At 39.5% G+C, this 14224-nt stretch overlaps 1 protein-coding gene across 1 annotated transcript in view; it reads right to left on the bottom strand.

Annotated features, from left to right (window-relative positions):
• Positions 1 to 14224, bottom strand: part of MIPOL1 (mirror-image polydactyly 1) — a 144360-nt gene that overhangs the window by 19102 nt on the left and 111034 nt on the right. Inside the window, exon 11 of the mRNA XM_010583990.1 lies at positions 1432 to 1653. Within this exon, the coding sequence (XP_010582292.1) occupies positions 1432 to 1653 (222 nt within the window). The remainder of the gene's footprint in view (positions 1 to 1431; positions 1654 to 14224) is intronic.

The raw sequence follows: 14224 nt of genomic DNA, 5'->3' as shown, positions 1-14224 counted from the left end.
ATCTTAGCAATAATGAAAACTAACCTGACCAAAATTTTCCCAAGTAGTCGAGCATCTTAAATTGTGTAAATTCTTTTCACTATAGCAGTGCATCACCACCACTTTAATTCAGGTTGTGGCTGCACTTCTACACTAGCCATCCTGGTTACATGGGATTAAACAAGACTGTTTCACTAAAAAAAACACCCCAAACCAAAAAACAACCTTCACTCAAATATCTATGGTTAGTAAATGTCTATAAATAAAATGCAATGAAATAACAACTTTAAAGAATGTGCAGAAAGGTTTAACCAATATTCTCTTTATCAAGCTGTAATTATTTTTGGTAGGTTTATTTTTATCAAGTATGCACCTGCTGAAGTTTCAAATATATTGTAGTGTTCAGAATAAAGATTTGAATGATTCTCAAACAACCACTGGAGGTTTTAAAGAGATGACTGAAAATATGTATTTTCATATATATGTCTATCTTAACTATATTTTATGTAGTTACAAATAAATTAAAAATATAAAAATATAATTTGTCTTTTTAATAGGAGAACTCAGTATGTATTTTTTTAACCAGGAAGAACTCTTGTTAGGTCCTCGCAATATATTATAAGCCAATTTCTGGCTACTCTGGAAATATGCTGCAGACATTGAAGTTGAAGGCAAACATGGGAAGACGGGAAAATTTGCATCAGTTCAGCATCGACCACCTTGGAAGGGCGAGAGAGGGGTATTTTGCAGCTGATGAATGTAATGCAGAGATGAGAAGTGCCAGACTGTGAAGAGGCTCTGCCTACACGTTTGCCTACGTCCCAGCAATCAGACTTTCAAAGGCTTATGTGCTAGTAATAACAAACATGACAATAAGGACTTCAGTAGAGATGAACTTCAGGTTTTGGAGTTCAGTAACCTTTTAACAGGGAATCTTATGATGGGAAAGAGAATACAATCCCCGTTCACTGACTCAGAGACTTCCTGTTGGTTTCAGTGAGATTTCGAAGCCACCCCTAAACAACCCCACCAGCATTTACCACGGCATGAAACCTGCTAGATGTGTAACAGACCAAAAATGAGAACCTTAATATTCTAACGTGCAATTATAAAAGCAAATATTCTGTTGCCATAGGATTGCCATGGGGTAAAAAGACAGTGAAAACCATTCACAGGAGATGGAAACGCTTTCTCTGTGCCTTGCACATGTAGAAAGCAGTTTCCATAACAGTAATGACAGGCACACTGACTTGTGTAATACTATAAAACTGTTAACGTGATCGGCTTCACACTGAGTAGGTAATGAGCTGAACGGCGGACAAAGAAGGAATCGTTTTAAAGGACTTTTTCTGAGTACCGCCACACTTTCAGTCATTGACAAAATACCAAAAGAAACATAATTTCATTTGGTTTTCAACTGCACTTTTTCTGGAAAGAAGGCAAGTGACTTACTTCTGAACTTTTTCATTGGCCTCCTGTGAAGCCTCCAGGGCTTTCTGGAGCTTCAGCTCTGTGTCCTTTTGCTCTGACCGAGCTTGCTGCAGCTGAGCTGCCAGATCTTCAATCTGGCGATAGGTAAGGGTCACAACACCCTCCCTGCCTTGCAGTCCACCTTCAGAAGCATGGTTAAGCTCGTCCTTCAGACTCATTCCTTCAGACAAAGATTTGTATAAGCTGGGAAAACAAAATCATATGTGTTATTGAGTTTCAGTCTAAGGCTGAGCTGCAAGAACACTACACTCAGTTTAATTAATATTTTTAATATTACCATATACGGATCCACACGCACTAATACCAAAACAAGTTTTATTTCAAAAGTGACAGAGAACAAAAAGAACATCCTGTTTCCACAAGGCTCTTTTCTAGAAGTATGTAACAACTACCAGAATTTTAAAAAGTCAAAACACTATTCAACAAAAACTGAAAAGGCAGTATTTTTCAGCTGTAGCATCTTCCTGATCACCTTTGAGCTGCAGCAAAGAGTTGTTAGTGTGATTTACATGAAGTTGAATTAATCAGTGTAAGTTACTGACGTCTTATTAACTCGTGTTACACAGGACTCTCTTTTAGCAAGCAGATTCACCAACTACAGGGGGTTTATTTGCAAAATTGCAGATTTTTCAATATAATGAAAGGAATAAAAATGCTACAATGCAAAAATTAAAATAATTAAAGCAGCAGGATTACTTAGAAATATGGATGATTTCCACGTTAACCAATTCTAAAGGTCTTTTGTCAATATTTTTGTGAGAGGAAACTTAAAATATTACTTGATGCTGCTTTAAATAAGCTAGTAACACCTGTATAAGAATATACTGTGCCTTAAATAGCCTCTCTACAGTAGACAGGGATAGGCAACCTAGTGTCCTCAAGCATAATTTCTTGCAAGGTCCTCTCTGACCCACTGTTTTGGCTTCACTCAGGCAAAAAGTAGACATGTTTACCATCTATTTCACACTGAAGTGCCATGAATGTATATCCAACCCATTCAGTTTTATACGTGTTTTTCAAGTATATTCATAGAGATACCAAATCATAGAGCTCAAAAATAATACTCTTTCATTGTACAAACCAGAATACAATACTACATGCTTTGTATTTGTGTGCCAGAAAGTTCTGAACAAATCAAAGGGAGATCAGAAATTAAAAATGAATATGAATAGGGTCTTAAGGCAATAGATTCATGAAGCTAAAAGAAATAAATACGCCTGGATCAACTAACAATAGCTATGGATAATAAGCAAAAAGAAGGATATTAGACAGACAGGTTGCCTATAAATAATGAGAAGAAATTGGAAAAAGGAGAATAAAGATGATGATGCATCAAGTGAAAAATTCTCAATGAAGTCTGTTGACTGTGGAATTATTTCCCAAGGAATCAGTAGGTAGCCAGCTGCTTGAGTTATTAAAGTGCAGTGGTAGAAATCACATTAATAGCTGATTACTAGGGGAGGAGCCTGCACCAGTAAGCTCTCCATGGAATTATGATTGCTTCCCATCTCTTCATGGCCATAATTCATTGGTGAATTCTACACCAGTGGAAAATGACACTGGTAGTAGAAGAAATTAATGGAAGAGATTTATAACAAAAGTGATGGCAACAGGATATCATAGTGTGCAGTGTTTTTAAATAAATAATTGAAGTAATCTCAAAACAACTTCATGAATATCAGAAGCTGTTCATCCAATTGATGAACAGGACTCGAGACCATCCCTCTGACTGATGACCATGCAAATATCAAACCTTATTTCAGTGTGGATTTCTAGTAGCAGTGCGCACTGATTACAATACTCAAGACGCAGTCTGCATGACAGCTGCTAGCATGCAATAGCATATTTTCTTCCTTTCCAGTTTATTAAGGTGTTTGTATGGAAAACACCCTTTGTTCCAACAGCCCATAGAGGAAAATCATATACAAACTAAAATATAATATACATGGACAAGCAAAATGTGGATGAACTAACAGAAATCCAGGAACTAAAAGGTCAGAGAGCTGATATGTCATTACGCATACTACCTGCAGTTGTCTGAAAATAATGTGAAGAACCTTTTCAATTAAATGAAGACATATCGAAAATATAAATATTTATAAAGGGACATTAAAATCCCTAGAACAGACTCCTTAAAAATAAAATTACTTTAACAGTTGCACATAAAATTTACTGACTGAAGTTCCACTATGGTCCAGCATTGATCACCATGGAAAAATACAAAGGTATGCAAATAATGCTGAAAGCAGGTTACCGAAATACCACTGCTGCCTGCTTCTTAAACACCTAGCAAGATTAAAAGAAAAAAAAAAGACAGATGAGAAGCTAAACTGTTCAGTGACTATATGGGTCCCTGATTAAAAAAAAAAAAGAGGATAGCCTAAATATTTGAACTTGTTTACACCAGCTGAGAGGTTTTTTTGCAGAACATATGAAAAATACAGTCATTTACTTAGATTCTAAAATACTGGCCCTGTGTGGTGACTACGAGGCTTCTTCTCAAAGACTGGCCACGAACAATACAGTATGCAATACACTATCACATGTTTTAACTCATAATGATTGCATCTGAGTGATCAATAGATTCTGACACATATATATTTTGTAGCCAGTGTGATTCCTCCAGATAAAGGCACTGTGGCTGATAGATCTTTTAAATTTTTTTTTTCAAAAGCATGCAATTGCCAGATTTCCATCAATATGTGCTTTGCTAAAATACTTTTATTTAGTCCCTTTTGATACTTACTAATTTGAAATTCCTTCATTAATGTCCCGAAAATTATTTCTTCAAAGAATATTGATGCTATAAATAAAAAATAAATGGGAGTTCTAGGCCTGAAGAATGGGTCACAGAAGCATTCAGACAGTTCCTTGATTTAAGTAATTCACGTGTTCTTTACAGTAAGCCTTTTGCTTTACTATGGCAGCACGGTCCCTTTCTTGCTCCAGCTTGGGTCTGAGAGCTTCAAGGGCCCAACTTAACTGTGTCCAGGCAGAAGAAAAAGTCACATACATGTCACTTATGCAGCTCCTGCAGATAGCAAAAGGTTTCCTCAGCCCTCAAAGTCAGAGTGGCTTCAAGCCTGCTAAAAAATTTCACCAGTTGTAACTGCTCCCAGAAGGACTTGACTTTGGCTGAAAATCAACTGCATGAAGTGCTGCTCTTATAACACTTCTCTCCTTGCCAGGCATACTTTCGCTGCAAGGTGGGAAATGATTTTCCACCTGAAGCAACTACTGAACAACACAGAGAAACCTTCCACCTAAAGAAAGAAAAAAAACCCAGCAAAAAACAAACATTCCCTATCCATCCTCTCCTTCCTCCACCACCCCAGTGATAAACATAGCCAATGTTCCCAAAGGCATGTAGGTCTGACCTTGTTTTTCACCACAAATTTTTCTGACACTCAAGTTCTGGAGACCTCTCAGACCTCAGCCTGCGCTCAGGATGGCTTTGAAGAGGGTCCCTTCATACCGCCGAGTGCGCTCAAGGGCCAGGCAGCACTGGTACCTTGAAAATACTACCTCAAAGGGTCTCTTAGGAAACACTGCAATAAGACGATATTAAAAAAATCCCCATAAGACCTAGAAGGACTTTGCTGTTTTGCTCTAAAGTGGAGGATATAAAATGGTCAAGTTTGCACTACATGTGAGTCAGGAGCCTGACAGCTGGTAGACTGGTAACTAGATAGCATTGCCCTACCAAAGACAAATATTTTACTAGCCTTCCTTCATCTGCAATTACACGAGTTAAGAGGACGGTGTTTTCTCTTCAGTACAACCACCCAAACACCTCTCACTAATTTAACCGAAGGCAGCAGCTGTGTTAGACTGTGGCACACAGGCCACAGAACACGTTACAACAGTAGTGCGTGTTGTGCGTAATGCACAGTATGTCCTTTGCACTGCCACAGTCCATCACAGAGTGTCGCTCTCTCGTGTGGTGTGTACCCACGTGTTCTTAGTCTAGGATGAGCTGAGGCATCCTCTTTCTTTTCTAGCCTCTCACCAAATCCAATGATAAGCACTCATTGAACAGAGCCCACCACTGATTTTCTTCTCTGTGGTGGTTGGTGATATAACCTCAGGATTTTACAGGATAACGTATTGACAGATTAGCACTGATCATGCATGTCCATACCATCCAAACTCAATTACATGTGAATAGTGAGCAATGGGTTGAGTTTCAGCCTTCTCTCCTGAAACAATCTAAAGAAACCTGCTACCTGTATAAGGGTCCAGACAGTCTGGACACTAGATGATTCAAGCACAGGTTCATGATCTACGGTGAAAGCTTGAAATGACTAACATGCACCTTAGAACTTTGTTTTTTCAACAAACACTTTTTTCCTCCTTGGGCTTCCGTCTCCTAGTCTTTAAAAAAGAGCAATCACAATACTACCTTTGCAAGGTGCTCTGACCTTTGCTACTGAAAACAGACCCATCATTGTTGAAAGAGCTAAGTTAGATGCAGCACGGTCTGAATTTAGGACAAAACTAAACCCAGACAGTCTTCTGATGATGCCAAGCAACAAACATTTTCTTTTGGGCCTCATTTTCACTCTCCAGCACCACTGCAGTACCCACACCATTCCCCTGTGACTAGCTTGGGAGAGGTAGTAAGGACATGGGGCATATAATTTAATCATCTGAGCCTTTCTTGAAGTTGAAGGACTGCTGAGACGTGCTCTCAACCAGAAATAATCGGAAATCATATGTCCATTACAAACCCATCATTTATGGAGTTGCACAGTAATCAAATGTCTCCAGTTCACTTTATGCAGCCACTGGGCAAATCGTTCAGATAGCACAGCCTCACATGACAGCGATACACACACAACATCCAGCACCACTGATCAATCCTCACGTTCACCACATGATGAAATGGTCCGGGACCCCCATAAAATAGTTTCTGGATTAATAAAGTTTGGTTGAAACAGAGCAAAACATACATGATACCGATGAGTAGAAGGAAGCGTTTTTGAGATTTTTGCAGCTGTGGTACTATCCTCTTCAGCTAGATCCACAGACCCACAGTTAATAGCTTGTAGCTAAGAAATCCACCTGAATTTCCTGAGCACATGATGCACCTAGAGCTGGGGTCTCTGCTATCTCTAATTGATTAATTAGAGTCTGCAAGATGATAATTTAGCATTAGCTTTTTTCGCACATACATCAACTCTCAGATATAGTGCATCTGAGTTTACGGAAGAGACTACTGTAGATTTTATGCTTTAATCCTGAATATTACTTGATACATGTTAACATTAATGACACATCTTCACGGTTCCACAATGTACCTGCGTTAATTGCAAGACACAGATTCACAGGCTCTCAAACTTCTTCCACAAATGTTTTCAGTACAACAGCAACTATTGTGGATACTCTTCACAGTTTTACTAGACTACATGTTATTCCCAGAACCAAGGTTGCTGTAAAATGTTCCTGTCATGTTTTGACAGAGAACTGGCTGTGTTAGCATATTCTAACCTAAGCATTCACAGAGTACAACTATCCAGCCCTGAAGGTTTGCTTCTAACTAAGTAAAATTAATCTGAAATTTTAAAAGAAATTTATTTTGTAGGGTACTTTATCATACTAGGAGTTACAAGAAAGAATTTTGCTATCTTCTATCTGTTCTTTATTGCCAATTCATAGGATTTGGCCATTCTTCAATATTTGCCAATGGCTTTAGTTAACAAAATAACTTTAACTTAGTATTTGTAATACTGCAGTTATTCCCTACAGTAATAGATTGTTTAGGTTACACTGCAAATACAGAGGGAACCTTATCTATTAATCGAAGACAGAACTGGCATCAAGTCATCAAGAGTGACCTCAGTATTTGAATACAAAGGGTATTTAAGATGATGCCAGCAACTCCACGTTTTACCATGTATCACAAAACCCTGGTCACTTTCCCCGGGAAGCGCGAGCATCGTCGCAGGGGCAGAGCAGATCCTGGCTCCGCCATGGGCAGCAGGCAGGCAGGAGGGGCACGGCCGGCTCAAGGACAAGAGGTATTTTCACCTTCCCGGTCCCCGGGCTGAACCGGCAGCCCCTGCGCCTCTCCGCCAGCTGCTGGAGGCCACTCGCTTGACACGGATCACTGAAGGGGTGTGTACGTGGGTGGTGTAGAGCCAGTGACTCTGGCTGCGGCCCAGCAGGGAAATTGCCGATGTCAGGGATTTGCAGAAACACAATCTTAGTGGAAGAGAGACGGAGGATCTTGTCCTAAAGGTCATAGCGGCTTATTTTTTATACGTCTGGTTGGGTGCTAAAGTAATAGAGCTGGTGGTATACCAACGAACAGAGGTAGAAAACAGATGCAGCATGTATTACCTTTTTCCTTTTTTTGATGATCCTTGCCAAAAGCTTCATTCTGAACACTGTCTCTTACATGGAAACCAGGGTATTATGGCATAAATGAACATCAGGCCTTTTGAGCAGGCATTTCAGAATCAGCTCCTACAGCTCCACACACCTACCTGGTGTGGTCTGCCTGGTCTGGACTGCAACCCCTTCAGCTCCCATGGACTTGACAGTACCCGGTAAATTGCTGGCTTGAACCCTTACTCTCCAAAATGCCACCCATGGAAATCTTCCTTGATGACAAAGAATGTGCACAATCGAGAGTCAGGCATTTCTGCTAGGATTTTTAAATGACATCTCCTGTCACCCTAGTCTGAATTTAGATTTGCCTGCATAACTAACAAAATCTAATAGAGATGTCTTTGTTGGAAATTATGCATGAAGTTAAGGTTAATTTGGTTTGTGCCTTTAGTTTCCTTTGCAGCTTCTTACTGGTAAGGATAATGGCTTCTGACTTCCATTTTACATGGGTGACCTACACATAGACAATTTCATTTGAAATGAACAAAATCCTTCTGCAAAAAGTAGTAATACTAGCGAATCACTTCTTGCATTACATCAACCGCAGCAATTCAGATGAAACAAATAAGAATCCTGACCCTCAAAACTGAAACAGTCAGTGAAGTGTCCACTCAGTGCAAAGGGGTACTTTGTATATACATCCATATATACATCTATATAAAATAAATCTGATGATAGTACTCATATATATCATAACGCAGGCATCAGAATCACCTGAAAAGAAGCTCAATGTAATGACTATGTGCTGTTGACTTTTATTCTTGTCTCCAGGGAATAATGTTTACTTTGCTTTAAAATTTATATGAGTCATTTTGTTATGTGCCTTTTTTTAATTAGTCTGAAGGAAACAGTCATTTGAGAAAGACAGCGGAAATCAATTCTGATTCGATACTGATAGCTACTGTGCGATGTAAACTGTGTGTTCTTTCTAATTAAATGTAAACATGTGCAGTTCTAAAGTCCAGCAGTGATGACAACAACTACTAGAAAGGATTGCTTAAGCCCTGGTCAACTGATTCTTGTGAACCTTTTGTTCATACCGTAGGTGAGCTTGTGCAATCTGTCGCAGGGTGAACGCCAGTTGTAACTGACTTTATTTTAGGTCATCTTCAGAGAAAAGACTTGACAAGAATGTGGAGCGCTCTGTAATACCTCCAGTTACCCATTAACTATGTCCTCCTGATAGCTAATCAATAGCATTGCATGGAGCCAAACACACTGCACTGAACTGCCCCTCTTCCAAAAGCCAAGTCTTGGTAAATATTTAATGGCAGTAAAGGTGTTTTGACTCTTATCAATCTGATATGTTAAAGAACTCTTGAAAGAAACTTTATCTTGCTTCTCTCTGCATAAATAATTTGTTCAGTTACAATTTTAGTCCTATGCAAAAGCATTTAATTTAATGATCTAATGCTTTTAAGTCAAGGCTTTGGTCAGAGAAAATGTAGTTTCAATCTGCATGTCACAAAATAAAGAAAAATCAAAGTTTATTTCCTTGATAAAATGCCAACTAGAAATATACATCAAGGAACCCAGCCCTTTATACTGTAGTAGTAAATACTGTGCCAGACTTGCTCAAAACCTGTTATACAAGTGCACATTCGAGATTTTCTTACAAGGCTTCAGTTTCTGTAAAATTCTTAGCTCTCACATCAAGACGGTGTAGGATTTTTAGCCTCTTTTCACCACGGAAAAAAATGCCTCTAAAATAGTTACACTAAGATCCAGAGACTTTTTGTTCCCATACAATGAATATTCCCATCTTCAAGTCGGTATATTCTCAGCTAATGAGTTTTATTAAGCATTTTTCCATTTTTTTTATTTTTCTGTGCAAAGCAGCTTATCTAGATCACTAAACAGAGAAACACGTTTATCCTGATCCTTTAACATCTAGTGCGTATACTCCTCTGCTACAGCCAGGTAGGATCCAAATGTCTCCTTAGAGACTTAGGTAGGCTTATTCCATCCCTCTGTGCCAATGTCACAGGATGGAGGATGGAGGAGTCTCCTGACCTCCTCCCCCAGCACAGTATTCCAGCCTTCTCTGCATGATCCAATTTCACTATGAGCCTAAGTATTTTGAAGAAACTGATTCAGCAGTGGATCCAAGCTTTTTCTTGGAAAATAATCTGGGAATAAGAATTGATAGTGTTTCAGTTTCCAAAATGTGAATCACCATAAATGTTTTCCCAGAAGTATAAGCATCATTTTTTTTCCCCAGTGTTTAAATGGCCTCTTTAGTGCTCTTGATGCCATTCAATATATTTCAAAAATAAAGATCATGGGAATAATTCCCAAACACTGGCAGAGATAAACTGAACAGCCTGGAGTTTTCAAATCGCTTGTAATTGGCTCTGATGAAAACGGTGTTAATTAAAATCTTAAAGACATATAAATGAATCAAGCAGTAAAGCACATGGCACCATTCGGCAATGACCGGTTGAAGAAAGCCTGTTACTAATAACCTCAGAAAATATCTTGTACTTAATACAATGTTATCTTTATAAATCAGACATGATCGTGAACTTTATGGTTGTCCTGATTTGCTATTGTGATCACTTGGCTTAACTCCCCACTGAACCAGAAAAGCAAGAGACAAAGCTGTCTTGGACCTAGGGCTGGAAGCCAGCCCTGCCTTCCAGCATGGCCAGGAACATCCAGCTGAGTAGATGGAAGAGAAGAGTCTCTCCAGGAGAAGGCAATTAAAAGAAATAGAAAGAATGGAAACGTGTTTCAAAGATGGAATAACGAAATACATATGGAATTTGAGAGAGGGATGATCTCATGGATGAGCTGAGTAGCCCTAAAGCTAGAAACCCTCAGTGTGAGTGACCTGGGAAGGGGAACCACACAGGCCTCTGCCCTCTTGCCATTACTTTCTTGCTGAATGATTCAGCTGGTTAAAAATCTTTGAATGACTTTAAAAAAAACAACCAACCTTTTTTTTATGTGAGGATACTTCCCCCCCTGCCCCAGGAAAATAAAACAGAGTATTTGAACAGTTTTGTCTGATCTTTCTCAAAAGTGTTACTGAAAAGTATTGAGCAACTCTGACAAAAAGCAAACAAGGTGTCCTGTGCTCCCAGCAGATACCCAGCTGTGGTCACCAGTGTGCCAAGAAGTGAGGTACACTGATGAACTCTAGATGAGTGTGCCTAGCACATGCTTTCCCCACTTCTTGGTACTGTGCACACCAACACGTGCTACACTGCAATGGCTGGTGAGTCACTAGGAGGGCTGCATGTGCTGCAGTCTGAAAACCTTCCTCCAGATGCCCGTAATGTCTACTTTAAACCTATCATGGCTTCTCCCATACAAAAATGCAGTTGGTTTGGGGATTGCTATGCAGGTACACACTTAGCAAGTCACCTCCTGAAAGCCACTTAAATGACACAATGGCAACGTATTGCTACTCAGTAAGCCATGTCTTACCTAGCTGCTGCTGCCAAACCCTTATTCATATAAATCATACAGCTCCTTGGACAGTTAAGCGCTATGAAACAAGGCAGTTAAAATGATGGCTTAAATGATAAAGGGAACGCCTGGGAAATTTAATATAGGGGAAGTCTGCTTCCCTATTGTACCAATGCTTACTGAAGCAACTGGGCAGACTTGTCTGGGCCATTCTCCTTAACGCAAAACAAGGACGCAAGGGGAATGATTTAGTGGATTGGGGATCAGAGCTCTGTCTTGAATTCCCTCTTCTATTTCACGTCTTCTGTGTGGTACTGAGCAAGTCACAACATGCAAACCTCAGCCTGCCATGCTGAAACTGGGAGTAAAGTGCCTTTCCCTCGCTTTTTGTCTTCTTTAAATTCTAAGCTTTGGGGGCCCAGGATTGCTTCTTATTACCTACATGTGCCGCATCTGGAAACCTGAGGCCCTGACCTTGGTTCAGGTCTCAGTGCAGATTCTTATTCATGGAAAGACGCAAAAGAGCTAATTAACAGCATGCGTGTGTTGGCAATCCACATCAGCCTGGTTAACCTCAGCAGACAGATGCAGGTTTGGGACCTTTTTAGAAAAAACACAACAGTTTCTCACAAGGAGGCAGTTTCAGCCACCATTGCCAGCATGGGGCATAGGTAGTGACAGCAGCCTCCTGTGCTTTGTTGAGCTGCCATGACCACCAAGATCCCTGTTACCTGAGAAGATGTTCTTGGCTTCTCCCAGGCAAAAGGGGCCATCAGATGGATACAGCCCACCGACTGGAAGCCGAATCACACACCTCTTGAAAAGTGAGAGATTAGACAGGTGGCTGCCAGAGAAAAATCAGTGAAGAGAAAGCTCCAAAGTGTAGGGGTTGAAAGGGGCTGCAAACGGATGCTGAATTGATTTCTGTATCCTAAAACTTCTAAATCAGCTTCCCTCACCTCTCTCCTTCTTTACCCTCATGAGTTTTGACCATTGGGATACTGAAAGAAAATCTGTAAAAGAATAATATAGTTGTCCACTTTAATTTAGCTTGGGTGAAGAGGAAAACAACATTTTTAACTTTATGAAGCAGGAGTTCACAAGAAAAACCACAGCTTTTTCTTTTTGCCAGCATATCATTTCTCCATAACCAGCAGGTAAAAGTGAAATACTGTAGCAGGAAATGTATCGGTTGCACTGAACCAAAGAATTAATTATTTTCTCAGGACCTGACAAGGAAACTGAAGGAGTATGAAAGCTCTTGTGAAATCTAGCCAACACTGAATTCAACACTGTTCAATTCCTTATTTATTTTTTGAACAGGACAAGATAATTATTGGTATGAATAATGCCTACTGTGCTTAGACACATTCAACAGATACACTCTCCTCTGATAGGAGCAGTAACGTTGCTCAAGAGGGAGAACCAAATTCCCACATCACGATAGTCCTCATGCTACTGTCACAACTGTAGAAGTATAATAATATATGACTCTTTTGGTAAAGACAGTGGGGAAGAAGATCTAAATGGAAGAGTAAGTATTTCTGTATCTCCACCAAAGACCTTGGGATGGAAGTCCTTTTTACAGAATATGATTTAAACAAACAGAATGTGATGTTATATGAGCCTGGATAACATTAAGAAGCTGCCTAGCTCAGGAGCAAAAGAAAGATAAATCAGGTAATGTGAACCTTGTTACCCATCCTTCTTCCCACTCCTTTGGGTGAGGGACAAATTTGCAGCACTTCTCCTTCCTCTCTGGTGAAAGTTCCTCCCAGTTCAATCTCCTTTAATGGTAGTAGAAATCATTAGTGCATTTCCCATTGAGGACCAGGAGAAAGCCTAGTAAAAGAATGCCTTGCATTTATTTGCGTCAAGAAGCTAAAGGTTGTGGCCATCAGTAGGTGCTTACACTGTTCTGGGTGTCTGGTACAACGAAATACTTCCTGGAAATCTTACTGCTTCCTTCTGATCGCTGGGAGCGGAACACCAGAAGAGAAAGAATGCAAGAAAATAGTGCTTTATACATCCAAAAAGAGGGGCAAGAAGATAAAGTTCCTTCAAGAGTAAAAAGAAACAATAAAAATCTCGATGTTTGAAATTTTGGCCTTAACCTTGCTTACCTCAGTGACCATGGGATAGGTATGACACAAATCCTTCAGGGTAAATTTTGAATGCGATGTAGTTTTTACTTTAATGAGATATGTAAGATCAGAACCTATGAATCAAGCCTATGATATGCCCCTAAGTTATTTTTTCACGGACAGCGGGTGAGCGGATGTCATTCCTCTGTTTAATCAGGAGTTAAAGCGCGTACAGTAATTCCTTATTTTCACAATATTCCTTCTGACAAAGATAACAACCATAAGAATGGCTCCCAGCTGGCTAAACCTGACCTACAGGTTTTGTTAATAAAAAAATGCATGACTTAATTAATGAAACGGATCTATTAAGACTGTCCCCCAATCTACCACAGTGGCCCCACCTACAGCTGAACTTCACATGACCTATCTTATGCAAAAAGAATTGTAATAACTTGCACTGGAAGCTGTTATAGAGGAAAGGTTGCTATGAAGAAAAAATATGACTCAGAAACGCATATAATGCCCCTAGAGGAGAAAGCTTAGTATTTTCACTTTTACTTAATGTTTTCTTTTACAGTGAATAATTGAAACGATTTTGCTAAACTGCGTAAAATTATTTCATCAACAGTAATTACATTTGATCTATTAGCACCTGATACTATCTATTGTCTAAATTGCTTGCATTCAATCCATGAGTAATGTCAACAGTATTAACGTCCATTATGGAAGCATTACTTGAGTAAAAATCATTTTTAAGTGTTTGACATTCTTGTAACCTTCCTCCAGCATAATGTTCAAAAGAAGTATCATTATACCAACATCTCCTTGGATTTTTTTAAAGGCATGTCTTTACTTAAGTCTGC

The sequence above is a fragment of the Haliaeetus leucocephalus genome, unplaced genomic scaffold (assembly GCF_000737465.1).
Source record: "Haliaeetus leucocephalus isolate CR32 unplaced genomic scaffold, Haliaeetus_leucocephalus-4.0 Scaffold932, whole genome shotgun sequence".
Lineage (NCBI taxonomy): Eukaryota > Metazoa > Chordata > Aves > Accipitriformes > Accipitridae > Haliaeetus > Haliaeetus leucocephalus.
The sequence above is the reverse complement of the archived record's forward strand: the minus strand, read 5'-3'. Positions and strand labels throughout refer to the sequence as shown.